At 45.1% G+C, this 14,153-nt stretch overlaps 1 protein-coding gene across 1 annotated transcript in view; it reads left to right on the top strand.

Annotated features, from left to right (window-relative positions):
* Nucleotides 1-14,153, top strand: part of LOC143316995 (mitogen-activated protein kinase kinase kinase 11) — a 41,269-nt gene that overhangs the window by 6,556 nt on the left and 20,560 nt on the right. The window contains exon 2 of the mRNA XM_076724893.1: nucleotides 11,935-12,115. Within this exon, the coding sequence (XP_076581008.1) occupies nucleotides 11,935-12,115 (181 nt within the window). The remainder of the gene's footprint in view (nucleotides 1-11,934; nucleotides 12,116-14,153) is intronic.

Here is a 14,153-nt window from a genome sequence, read left to right as displayed (position 1 = left end):
GAGTGTATGTCATACTGTACATGTGCAGGGTATGTGTCGGACTCCTGGCATGCATCCCAGCCTGCCTGTGGAACATGCAAACTACCATAATCCATAAATGCATGTCAGTACATCCATTGTTTTGAAAGAAAATCTATCCTTGGTCTGGCACCACCATATCAGCCTTCGTGTCATCATGCACCTGTTTATATTAAGATTAAGACTAAAGTTATGATCCACGCGGTGTTATTCTTATTCCCACTGTGCAGTAATGAGGATTTGAGCATGAACATTGATTCTTGAGCATGGGAACGGCAGTTTGACAACATACATCTCATATCCTGATATAGGTCATTTCATATTGAGAGACCATATGGAAAGGCCTATTTCTAGTCTGTGTCAACCTTTTTATACTCAAACCACGTCCGTGCGACAGAAATAGCCCCTTTTTTTAGGTACAAGCGCCTCGTTTTGTCTGGGCTGGTTGGCTGGAGTCCTCCTCCTGTTTGGAATTGTCCCAGTTCTCTGTCACGTTCCCCTGTCCTCCATGTTTGTTTGTGTTGCCCTCATGCAAATTTCCTGCCTGCATTCGTGCTGTGCAGAAGAATGCACAGTGTCATCCAGATGACCAAGAGCGCCATAAAGAGTGTGATTTATAGAAACACATGACATATATATCATCGTATCGCACAGCCCTGCTTCAGTAGCTAATGCACTTTGCTCAGCTGTCATGGAGATGCTGTAGTTGTTATTACGTATGAAAGTTTGGTCACATGGTAAAAGGAGGACCACATCTCATGAATGGGAAGTTAGAAAGTTTGTACACTGAATATTCACGATATGCTGAAAAGCTACTTCCATGAAAATATAACACAGATACCCTCTGTGATGTCCTCCCGCTCTGTCTCACTGCTTCATCACACTGCGATCAGCTGAGGTACACATGATGTAAAGCACGCATGAGGAACAGCACGTTTTCACTGCATACATGTTTAATACAGTGTCTGCGTACGTGATGCTTCTATCATTTCTTTTGCATCACGTCTAGCCCCGGACGTTGAACTGATTGGCTGAAAAGTGGTACGTTGACGAGAGAAAATGCAAGGGTAGCTTGTGCATAATCGCTGAGCCTGTCGTGAGATCTTTCAGTAACATACAGCAAATGCATTAAAAAATACAATATGCACCAATGGGAATTCTGTCCTCGACTCTGAAATGAATTACCCAGTGTCTGCTTTCCAACTTTACTGAATTACTCAACTCAGCTTTTGATCCACGCCACCACGAAGAGCAAATTCATGCATTGGCAAAGCACTTTTATTCAGCAGGAGGTGTAACATCAAATGTTCGGTGTAGCGGAAAGTGCATCGTCATGAAGTTGCCCATCCATAAACATGGCTGCGTCTTCAGCGCCTGTTTGCTGACTGGCATATTGAGGGGGTGCCTGGGGTGTCCGTGCAGGGAGTGGAAGGGGGTCACTTGGGGTAGAGCTCAGCTGTAGTGCTGCCGGCTCTGAGCGAGTGTCAGTGGGTGAAAAGGCAGAGAGGAGTGTGACTTGGTGTGCAGCTTAGCCAGCTGCCTGGCTACACCGCTGTCCTGCTGTCTTTATTCTTTATTTTGGAAAAGACAGGCAGGCAGAATCCAGAGATCCTCAGCTCACCTTGGATTGCAGAGCGCCGTGGATTTGGAGTTTTAAGAGGTTCATACATGTGTGTGAGTGTGTACATAATTCAGCTGCAGGTTTTTCAAGGCTAGTGCTGATAAGAGTATTTTTAGATCAAAGCTTCCAGAAGCTGATTTTCTGTCTTGATGTTATCTTGAATTTCAACTATTTTCAAGCCCTGAAGATGAGGTTCAAAGCAGACTCACGCCATGTTGAGCAGTGAAAGACAAATGGTTAATGGGAAGAGTGTTATCAGCCTTAATGTCTGCATGTAAAGGATGGTTACTAGCTTAGCTTAGCATAAAAACAGGAACAAGGGGGGAAACAGCTAGTCTGGCTTTAGTAAAAAGGCCTCTAAAGCTACAGTATGCACTATTTACTGTAGGTGCAAAATGAGATGTAGCCTCACAATGACTGCACACCCACACGTAATCATGAAAGCAGCACTGTGTGTGTGTGTGTGTGTAGTCAGAGCTGTTTGAGTGAGGGGACAGAAGAACAACAGCAGGGAAAGAGAAGAAAAAAAAAAAGACAGTGGAGGGTGCGAGTGCACAGGAAGTACCGAGGTTTCCAGAGCTCAGCCAGAGTGAAATCTGTTGCTTCCCTTCTCCAGCCTGAAACCTCACTCTCAGCTCGGCCTCTTTCTCACCACACAGATCACAAGACGGCTGCCATGCCAATGACCGAAAACCTCCTTGTGCGTTTGTGGAAGCGGAAATGGCGATCAGGATTGGGACACAGTTGTTTTTGGAGAGTTCGACGTCGAGGATTTTCTTAAGCCATGTAGTGAAGATTGTTGACTCTGTTGTAGCTGAGCTGGTGACCGTTTCGGTTCTGAGTTTTTTTGGGCGCTCGAGGTGCCTAAGTTAGGGACAAGGGGAAGTATAGTTTTGAATTCTCACTCCTGTAGCTTCTTTTTTGCTTCTTTTTTCCTTCTCTTTGACTTATAGTTGGCACATACTGCGTAAACTTCATATTCCAGTTTTGGTTTGCTTTATTGACAACTTTTGATCGCACAATATAAAAAAAAGCACACACACACAGCATATTAGACACTAAAGCCCTGGATATATTTCCACAGCTGTCCCTGGTGTTTACACTGTCCATCCACCTTAATTAATATGGACACTGGCATTCATTGCCTGACGCTAGTATATATTAAAAAATTAGAGCTGAAAAACTAGAAAATTGAATCAGATGAACCAACAATTGACTTTTATTTCCAGAAAGCAGACAAAGTAAAAAGCATGATAGACACCCAAAACCGTATCAGAAGGTAAGATATGGTTTCATTTCTGCCTTCAAAGCAGAGTGCTCAGCGTTCCAATAACTAACCTCCACTCTGCTCACCACTGACATTTGAAGTCTCTCAAAAGAATACGATAACGAATGCCAAAAAGCACGCTGATGTTCAAGTAAGGTCACCACTGATCACAGACAAATGTCAAGTCATATTAAAGCCCTTTTCCACTGCAGGGACATTTCCAAGAAGCCAGGATCCTTTCTAGTGACTCAGAATCTTTACCTGCATTTTGACCTTATTAATCAGGGTCTAAATTTAGTTCCTGAGCTGTAGATCTTAAAAAAAAAAATAGACGAGTTTACCGTTGTTAGTGTCTCCAATCAAACACAAGCCCACCATGCAGGTCCCCTTGCACTTTATTAGGCTAATGAACTCACTGCATGTGGTCCAAAGGGGGCTTCATGGTGATTAATTTCTACACATGGCCTTGTCAGCCTTGGCCTGCAGAATTCATGCAGTGCTTTTTCGTTTGTACCCAGTTGTGCTGGATCCGTCAGATCGTCAGCGCTTCCTCCCGCCTCTGTCATATACTACCTTGACCTCTAAGCCTCTGAGGTCAATCCAGTAATGACCCCCTGTCTGAGTTTGTAAGGATATGCGCTAATGAAGGTTAAATTTCAACACATGAGCGCTGGAGGCTTGTTAATAAGTGACTGTTTCCAAGACCTCACAACCTCTACCTGTCACCAGATACTTTGCACAGGGAATCATTTATAACCCCCCTCTGACAGTGTTGATGTGGATGCCCAGAAACATTCCCATGTGTGTGTCTGTGTGTGTGTGCTTGTGTTAGAAGGCGTGTTTCAAATGGTCACTCTCCTTTTGATTGGCTTGTGTGCCTTGATGTGCTTGATGGAAGCGGGTTAGTCTTAGTCACATCGGCAAGTTTGATTCCCCGTGTCGTGGTTGTTGTTATGCAGGGAAAATATCAGTGAACGAGCGGCTCGCTAGTGCTGGAACGATGAGTTGATCGGTCGATTGGATAATTGAGAGAAACGTAATTCATTGTTTTGATAAGGAATCTATCGTTTGAGTCATTTCCAGAGACGGAATGCCCCAAAAGTTGCCGGTCCTAGTTTTTCAGTGTGAGGATTTGCTGCATTTGTCTGTTTTATGTATCTGTAAACTGAATATATGGCTTTCAGACTCATTAAACTGTCTATTTTGTTCAAGAAGCAGCCCAACAGTAACAGCAAGACATTTGTTATTGACTTAAGTGATGGAAACCTGGAGAGGTGAGAGCAGACAAACCTGATCGACGTCACATTACATGACATTAAATGAGTCACCATTGAGAGTGATCTAATAACCGCATAGTAATAATAAGGGATTTCAGATCCAAATGACAGCACTGTGGTGTAGAGGATGAATGGAAACATGAATCACAACTTTATCTCGGCTTAAATCAGAAGAAATGCCACCTTAGACTGACTGCACAACTTGTTGTGACCTGGTTGGTTAACTCACTGATGTTGCCTAATTCCTACTCTCTGTTAACGACTTGTTGCGTGCCGCTGAACTGGGACGAAACTTCAGCCGAGCGAGCGCTAGTTTCATCTTCTGCACTATGATTATGCCCTATCACTCTCTCGCTCGCTCTCTCGCTCACTGGGTGCCTGGTCAGAGGTTGCCAGACTGTCTGTCAGCCTATGGCCTCGTCCCTCAGGGGACAAAGCTCCCGTTCTTCCTGGGGAAAGCCCCCACCCTGCCGGAATTCTCCCTTCGCCTACGGGTGCAGGGCAGGGAGGGGGGGCGGGGGAGAAAGGTAGAGAAGGCCTAGGTTGAACCGATGTGGGTAAAGCCAATACGGATCCTTTTTGCTTTGGACTAATATTGAGTGCATTTAAATGTTTCCACGGATTTGGACTTTTGGCCATTTTTTCTTGCAGAATTTTTAGCATACCCAGTTTAGTTGGACGCAAAACACAAGATTTTTAGTCGCACCAGCCAATATCTGCCTGATACAGTCGCGCAGTGATGTATCAGTCCAACCCTACCCCAAGATTGGAGGGGGTGAGGAATGATAGCATACTTGAGAAATGCGGTGAGAGATGGCGATGTAGCTCCAGCGTCAAATTATAGAGAAACATAATTAAGTGAAGTGCAGAGTGAAGAGGCAGAGAGCGGCATTGTGGGGCCGACTTTAGCATCTGGCATGTTATCGTGACAGGGCCGGATGGCTGGAGAAAGATTGTCCTGCAGCTGAAAGGTTACACCCTCCATCAGAGCTTGTAGCATATGTTCAGCAGCAGCCACACGTCCTCTAAAAATGTCCTTGAGCAGGACGTTGACCCTTTATCTTTTGCTCTTGGTGTGTCAGGCCCTGTGGACGTAATTGATCATTTGTAAGCCCCCTGTAGTTACCGTCACACTTTCCTCTCTCACGCGCCACAAATGCACTTTACGACGATAACAATGGCAGATTTACCGCTTGAAATTCGGAGCAATCTTTGAAGCAATGGTTCCTTGATTCCGGCTTCTTATTACTAGCTTGCGAATGTGGATTTTGCCAGCTGAAACAGCAGTGGCTGTAGCATAACGTTAGCTGGGATTGCTGGAGTGTAAAACCCAAATCCAATAAAGAGCAGGATAGAGCTGCCGGGGTTAGCCTAAACTCTGATAGCACCCAGGACCGACTTCCTCACAGCACACAGGGGAAATAGCAGGCAGTTGTGGATGACTTTTTTTTTTAAAAATGGACTCTGCAACCCCTCAACCTAATGAAACCTGCTTAGGTAATGTTGTGCTCCTTGTAAGTAAGGCTTGTACTAGGTTGTAAACTAATTAGCCAGACATGTTAATGATTGCAGCTTATGTTCGAGCACATAAACACAGTTCAATCCATTGCATATACTTTGGTTCTTGTACGTTTGATGCAGACATCGCCAGCCATCTGATTTTATACTCCCTCTCTGAGATTCTGTACTTGGTCTGCTGTGACTTCCTAGAAACACAAGGTCCCAATCAGATACCAGAGCAAATTCCCCAAAACTATTTTCAGTCATTTGAAATTTCACCGTTCCTTTTTAACACGAGGCTGAACAGATTTTGCACATTGGGATGCATTTTACTCAGCTCTTATGGAAACCAAATAGGCCTAAGGCTCTTCTTTAATGACATGTGAAGAATGTGGGAAATGTAAATAGTCTGTGTTTGCTCAGGATGGACATGGTTAGACTTAATCAGTCAGGTAAGCTCATGTTAAATCAGCCCTGAGTCTTCCCATGCAAGAATCTCTGACTCTGGGATTGTCGCTAAGCTAACTGTTGCAGGGTTGAGTCAGTCCCAGCACCGAGCTCATATCTAGGCCGCTGCTGGTAGGAGTCATTTCTGCAACTGACACACTCTTGTCTCTGAACAACAAACAATGGCAAACAGAGTCCTGTTGCCATGGCGATCTGTCACGGTGTTTTCGTGGCGACATTGTTGCTATCGCCTCTCTATCAGGAAGATGTTCTGCCTGGGCAAGACTGATCTCGCCGTGATCCTTGCCTTTGAAGGAGAGCTGGATTTGCTCGTTTGTTGCCACTTTTCTGTACAAACACCTCCTCAAAATGTGAAACCAGGTGAGAGATAACAGAGGATGCAGATAAAAAAAAAAATCCTTTTTGTAGTTGCCCAATGCAATTTATTCAAATCCAAGTGTATTAGGTCCAAACTTTAATCTTTTTCATTAATCCCCTTAAATCCTGACGTCGTACATACGCTGCTCCCATGTAAAAGACCTCAGGCTATTTGTGTTAGTGCTGTTTCTATAGCTCGCCATACAGCATAAAGGTCATTAAGGGTGTGTGTTTTTTCCCATGGTTCCTTCCACAGTACACTGGAGTTATCCTTTCCAGTCTTCCATTGCACTACTTAAAGCTTCTAAACTTTTTTCGGTTCAGCTTTGAAGATGTCAGCAGACTTCATGTTATGTGGGTCAGTGGCTGATTTGGACACAGTGTGTTGCAACACGCCGTCCAGTAAGCAGCTGACTAACGTGGCAGCCGGCGTCAGTGCGATGGCGGTGGAAAGAGGAGGAAGGCTGGACGGGGCTGAACTGTGGATGCACTCGAACTGCCTCGGCTCAGGAAGCGGAGGAAGAATGTGGTGTGTATGTGTGCTGAGACTGCTAAAATGCTTACTTGTGTGAATTTGCATGTTTGCTTCTATGCTTGGTTGCGTGCGTGTGCGCATAGATGGCTTTTGTGCACCCATATGTGCATGCATGAGCGTGCGTACAGGTAGGCTATATCTGTCCCGTAAGTGCAGAGACGTTTATATGCATGGGTCATTTGTATTTATTATGAATGTATGTGTTATGAAACTGTCAGAGCCCTGTTATTTATGTGCATGTTGGCCTTTGTCATAAATCTGCCCCTGCGTGTGTGAGTGAATGAACTGGTGTAAGATAGGCCTGTGGCCAGGGACTATTATTTAGCCTCTTTCTCAGCATTAACATCACAGGATGAATGGAGTGCTAACTGTCTGTCTGTTTCTTGACGTACATCAGTGCATCCAGGCTATAGCACGGGTTGGTGAGCACAGGTTGTGGTTTCGGTCTCAGATCTGGCAACCTCACTGTGACGGCATGCGTCAGCTGCTCTCTGAACTGCAAAGCTATAGCTGTCGTCGATGTTTTGTTATCTTCACTGAATCTAAAATAGGATGTTCATGCTGTTATGTATTAGCTTGAAATTGGAAGTGCTCAGAAATGCCACGCTCACCCCCTTGTCGGGTCGTTTTGATCTTTGGACGGAGCAAGTCCAGCTGCTTCCAGTCTTGCTGAGCCTACTTCTCAGATGGCCAGCCATCATTATGATCAGTCCGGCACGGCTCGCCACTTTCCTCCATTTTGCTCGAGCAAAGAGAACAACAATAGCCTAGTTACTGCAGCAGGGCATGCAGTAGGTCAGACAGGAATGTCCTCGTCTGGACAACACGGCAAAGCTGTCAGTTGGGTCTAAATATGCCTACAACACATACTTTAGAATTGGCACATGTGAAGTACGACATCATGATTGTGACGATCTGGTGTGTCAACAGCTCACATTTTCAGATTTTAGATGGTCCAGCTGTCACAGCACACCCATACACTCTCGGGAATTAGCGTTCACCTCTGTTTGTGTATGTGTAGCAGGTCTCTGGTGTGTATTCATGTGTGCGTGCAGGCGTGTCCTTCAGCTGTGTGTATGTGCAGAGATTTCTTCTTCTTTGCTGCTTGTGTGCAGCTGAGGGCATTGCAAAAAAAAAAAAAAAAAAAAAGGACATGGAATGTGAGTGTGTCCTGTGTTAAGTGTCTGTGTGTGCATCTGTTTGCCCATGTAGAATGAGTGCTTTGTGTGTGTGTGTGTGTGTGTGTGTGTGTGTGTGTGTGTGTGTGTGGGACATTATCTGTAATTCTGCTTTCTAGTCCCAGGCAGCCACTTTTAGCTGTGCCGTCTCACCCAATCATATGATAACGATCGACATTCAGCATCTCTCTCTCTCTCTCTCTCTCTCTCTCTCTCTCTCTCTCACCTCTCCTCGCTCTACCACAGCACCTCCACTTCCCTCCCGCCTGTCTGTGTCAGCGTCTGGTGCCACGTGACACTTCTTAACCTCAGTTTCCTAAAATAGCGTTGTGTTTACTGCGCACAACGAACGGCAAGCGGGAACAACAAAATTGTCTCTTTTTTTGGTTTTGTTTTGTTTTTTTGTTTTTTTTAAAGGAAGGGCCCCGCCACCGGAGGCTAATTGGGCCGATGCCGGCGTCACTTCCTGGAAGTGGGGTCGCGACGCAGCAAGCGAGCACCCGGGTGGAAATAGGGTTGACTGACCAGGGCTTGTTTTCACCAGACAGTGACCGGCAGGCGGACAAAAGAAGTGGAGCAAGGGATCAGGGGCTGTTGCTGTAAATACCAGCGCCCCCTCCGACACCGCCCCCTCCTCCCTGAGGGCCTGTGGAATTGACAGAAACAATGACTCAGCCGTAGAATGGACAGAAATTGATTTTCTGCAGAAAGGTTAAATGAGCGGGCACTATTTTCCTCACTGTAGAGGTTGTTTTTGTTTTGGCCATTGGCTACTTTTGCTATTTTATTGTTTGTGCCTCCGTCTCGAGGCAGAAGTCGATGTGAAAGTTTGTGATTGACATACTTTGATGCAGTTTTTTTGCCCGTTTAAAAAGTTGTCTCACTGTTAGGATAAAGCGTGGCTGTTAAGAAGGCCTCCGTTAACGCTCTGTCTTTGTACCTGTCATCACCTTGTGAGACGGAGTGGATGAAACCACACATATCGTTACTATGGTACGTGCCTGTATGTGCGGTTTCAACAGAACTGGGTGAAATCGTCACACAAGTACATTATGAAAGTCTCCTCTCCTCTCCAGTGTTCACACACACACACACACACACAGAGCAGACAACACAACTTCTTGTGATGCATTCCTTTGTGACGTCAAACTCGCTGCCTCTGGGCTACGAAGCACAGCACAGGATGTCTGAGAGAGAGAGAGAGAGACAAAGACAACAAAGAGCGAAAGAGAGAGAGAGAGAGAGAGAGAGTCCTTCATATGTGTAGAGGAAGATAAATTTCATTTTTGGGAGGTGAAAGAAAAGAAACTGGGGAAAGTGGATTTTTTTTTTTTAGTGCAAGACGCAGTCAAAAGAAGAGAGAGAGAGAAAAAAAAAAAGGAAAAGAGCGCCGAGCCCTGAAAGTCGGAAAGTGACTGCAAATAGCAGGAGTCTTACTTCCCTATAATAAGTCAAATTCTTTGCTGCTTCTCCTCCCTGCGTTTGACGGCCAGCCTTGCCCTGAGTGATGCCCAGCCTGCCAGCAAAGGGGAAGACAGGCATAGCTGCCGATCATACAAAGACATGTGATACAGAGTCACACCGCAGCGACCGACATCCTCAGCATTATATTCTATTTTCATAGAAACAAAGCCTTCCAGTGCCGTGCGGTTGCATAAGCCTGGCTGGTTACCAAAGTGTGTTTACTTATAGCTTTATTACATTTTACAATGTGCACTTTTCTCGGTCGGGATTTCTGCGTTTCCGTCTATGTTTAGAGACCCGCTCTTGAATATCAGTCACCCGCATCTGATTGATCCACGTTGTCCGCTGTCGCTCGATGAGGCTTCATCAGATTTTAATCAGAAATCCCAAATTGAAAGCATGTTTTTGGTCGTTTGTGGGTCAAAAGGTGTTCGTGTAGTTATTGGTGTCACAGCATTTCTATGACTATGCTCGAATGTGAAGTTAAGAACCTAAAACAAATGAAAATATGGTCATTTAATGTCATCTAGAGGTCTAAAAATCTTGTTTTTAAGACAGATTAAGTCCACTTCTTTATTCTTTTTGGCAGAAGAAGCTGCTTGTGAGCTGTTTTCTTCTTTTCTTCCCTTCACTGTACCCTCTCCGTCTTCTCTCTGTGACCCTTTTAGCTACACTTTAAAGCACTACTTCTGGTCTCCAATGCTGTAAACGCTGCACACACCATGCACAATAGACTAATACTGAAAGTCACATTGTAAGAGCTGAAACTGCAGCATGCATGTTTCATGACGTGCGGCGTTTGCAGTGTTTTGATTTTGCTGTTAACCTCGCCAGCACCCCTGCAGAAGTTCCACCTTCTTAAGTATAAAGATTGATGCAAATCAGCCAATCGTGCAGAAGGTGAGAGGGCTTTTTGAACTTTGTCTGCAACAAAAGCAGAGCTAAATGAACAAAGTGCAGTAAAAAGCTCACCTGAAGCATAACTTTGGTCCATTTGACTCCAGCCACTTTATTCTCCTCATCAGTGGAGGTGGTTCAGTTTGCTTCGTTCTTCATTTAAAGTGCATTTTTGTGCTTTTATCTCAAGTGAAGTCACTCAGAAAAACAAGGTTTGCCTCTGGCATAAATGGGAACCTAAAGTGGCCTCAACAGTTTTGTCATCCTGACACATTTAATGGGCCGGCTTTTTGTTTGCAGCCTTCTGTCCGCCGTTGAAACGAGGCCATGTTCGATGGCACAGTGTATTTCTTTGTTGCGACTTTGTATCCTCCGCTCGGCAAATGCGGACGGATAATCAGGGCTGTATTTCTAACGCTGCTATGTGCGATGTCCAACAGTGCGCTGGCTGTCATATGAAGCTGCATGACTTTTTACGAGAGCCAATTAAAAACATCTGTGTCATGAGCGTTTCTTCAGTCTTGCATCGATGTGATTTCAGGCTGCTTTTTTCCCACACAATTTCACAGCAAAACACAGCTGAAACCTTTTCATAGACGACAGAAAAAATGCTGATGCCGGTATCAGATAAGACTGTGCTTTAAAGGGACACTGTTGTTTGGGACATTGGCTTGTTGCTCATCAACAGCTATTTCGGCAACACTTTTTGGAGGATTTGTTACTCAACTTGCGTGCTTCAGCAGGCGTTGGGACATTGCGCCCTGTGGTGGACTGTGGGCTGCTGTGATCAGAGCCCGTGATGCAGGTTTGGGTGGTTTACCATATGACGGGGTGAGGGTTAGCACTTCCTGTATGTACAGTCAATATTCAATGAATGAGTAATAATGGCATGAATAGTCATTTAAATAAATCGTGTAAGTCAATTTATTCATAGGATTGTTTCACCATGTCTCTTTTATTTGTTTTATATTAAAGACTTTGGGCTTCCATATTCCTGTAGCTGCTTTATAGTAAAAGTCTTGATATGTATGTTGCACCAAGTGGGCAGAAATGAGACATTTCTTTTAAACGTTGCAGCCAATTTAAAGGCGTGGAGGTTTGTGCATTTGAAGTGTGTCAGAGGATCCGTAGAAATGTGTTTGTCACTGTCAGCTTGCATCGTAGCGGCAGAAGAACAAGAGGAAGAGGAAGTGAGAAAGAAGCAGGGTACTTGTGAATGTGTGCACTGACCAGAGATCGGCGCAGTGCAAAGTCAGTCTACGCGATGATGCACTCAGCACATTCAGCCTTGCCTAATCATACCTGTCCTCCTTGTCCTCCCCTCCTGCCTGCCTGTCCGTCCCTCCTTCCAGTCCTTCTGGCTCAGCCCATAGAGAATGAATGTATGGAGGGTTTGACGTTGAAGATCACCGACTTTGGCCTGGCGAGAGAGTGGCACAAGACCACCAAGATGAGCACCGCCGGCACCTACGCCTGGATGGCCCCCGAGGTCATCAAGTCCTCCACCTTCTCCAAGGGCAGCGACGTCTGGAGGTGAGTGTGTGTGTGTGTTGTGCGTAGCATCTACATTATCAGCAGTGTTGTACGAATGCAATGTGTTACTGATGACACTGCTTTCAACAAATTAGCGGCAAAAATATTACTAGCATCATATTGGGCATTATTATGTGAGTGCGAGGGCAGGGCTTTGAGGGGAAAGCACTCCAGAATCTGAACGTGGAATCAAAGAGTCGCGCTCTCGCATGGAAAGACCACGCTCTCGACTAAAGATTACCAAAAAGCCCCGTGCTTATTCATTTTCTGGCTGAGAGTTAGATGACAAGATGAGACATGTAATATGAAGCTGGGGCTGAGTAAGCGAAGCATGCTAAGCTAGCTAGTATTGAAATGTCAAGCTATTCCTTTAAGGGACAAGGTGGTATGAGATGTCTTTTGTTGCTTGGAAAGTACCAGATTGAGGGTAAACTTTGCTACTTTTTGTACAGTAAACACAATATATACATAAAGATCAGGAGAAGTAATACTAAAATGTGGATGTGTTATATGGAGGCAGTTTTTAACCATAAGGTCACAGGTTGTCTCCATAATCACCAAAGCAGAATTTGCCTCATGACATTAGAATCTCAATCCCATCTTGATCATGAGTTAATAAATAAAACATTAAGGCTAACAACTCTTAGTTTAATGGCACCAGTCTCTGTTGCTCAGTGAGTAATACTGGTGTTTCAATGGTAATGGAGCCACCTCTGATCGTGGGGGGGTTTACAAAGATACGTAGCGCGGGATTTCACAGTGACACCTCCGATGGCTTCGCTGTTCAGTCCTTCTCTTATTGGCTGAGAACGCGCGCGGTCGACACTTCCGCGAGCCGAGTGGGCTGACTTCCTGTTAGCTCCCCTCACATGGGTGGGATAGAATGATTCGGGGATTGGGCTGTCCTGCACTCTCTAGATTTGATTGGACCGACTAGGTCAAATTCTGGTCATGCATGAGCGAATCCCCTGTTTTCCAGCAGCATGACAAGCCTGTTCGCTTCTCAGAGCAAAGCAGAAGATCAAGCTCTCCCTGGTTGCTCTCTGCGGACCCTGATCACACATTTTGCCACTGCAGTCTCTTTAAAGGGGGAAATCCGCCAATTTTATACATCTAAGTCCATTTACTAGAGGCTCCCTAGTCCCTCAACTTTATTAATGAGCGTTATTAGATCGACGGGGCACATTCAAGGGGGAACATGATGGAAATAGAGGGGTGAAAGTGCAGAGAAGTGATAGTGGGAGACAGAATGATGAAGAGATGGAGGGGCCGAGTGATGGATTGCAGCAAGGCCACCGCAGCCATGTGATGGCGTCTCTTCAAAGAGCTGCTCTGTGCTTTGTTGTGGGACATGTGTACTGCACACTGTCCCATTGTCTCCAGTATAGACAGAGAAGGAGGCCACACACCAGACCTAACCACAGCCCTTTATCTGGGAATAGCTGCGCGTGCGTGTGTGTGCGCATGTGCGTATCTGTGTGTATTCGGCCACATCTACACAGAAAGAGAGGAGTCCCTTGATTATGGTTTGTGGTTTTATAATAATGACCCGAACTACTGTGTGATTTGTTGAGAGGGGATTCATGATGGCTTTTAAGTGCCGTATACAAATTTGCATTTGGAATGAAGCGGGCAGGGGTGTTTTTGCTCGGCAACAGGGAAAAAGATAAATAATGTATTAAAGCAATAGCACATTCAGGGCTTTGCTGCATTGTGGTTATTGCAGTTCCTCTCATATGCTATGGTTTAATTTTAATCCTGTGGATTTGGACCATTTCATCCATTCTTAAATGGTTCTTTGCAGCCCCATACAGAGCCTATGTGAAACCAATTGAGCGTGCTGTCACAAGAACCCTTTTTTGAAAGCGTCCTTGAGAAAATCAGAAAGGATTCTGCTCTGGTGCAAGCTACTTAAGACATTTTGTGCTCCTTTAAAGAACCCTATTTAGCGAGAGTGTACAGTTTTTTTTTTACTACCCTAATGGGCTCAGGGCCATTTCTCTATCTCACAGGCACATCCTCTCACTTCTCAACTCAC

The sequence above is a fragment of the Chaetodon auriga genome, chromosome 24, assembly GCF_051107435.1.
Source record: "Chaetodon auriga isolate fChaAug3 chromosome 24, fChaAug3.hap1, whole genome shotgun sequence".
Classification (NCBI taxonomy): domain Eukaryota; kingdom Metazoa; phylum Chordata; class Actinopteri; order Chaetodontiformes; family Chaetodontidae; genus Chaetodon; species Chaetodon auriga.
Note: the sequence above shows the minus strand (reverse complement) of the source record. Positions and strands in the feature narration are given on the sequence as shown.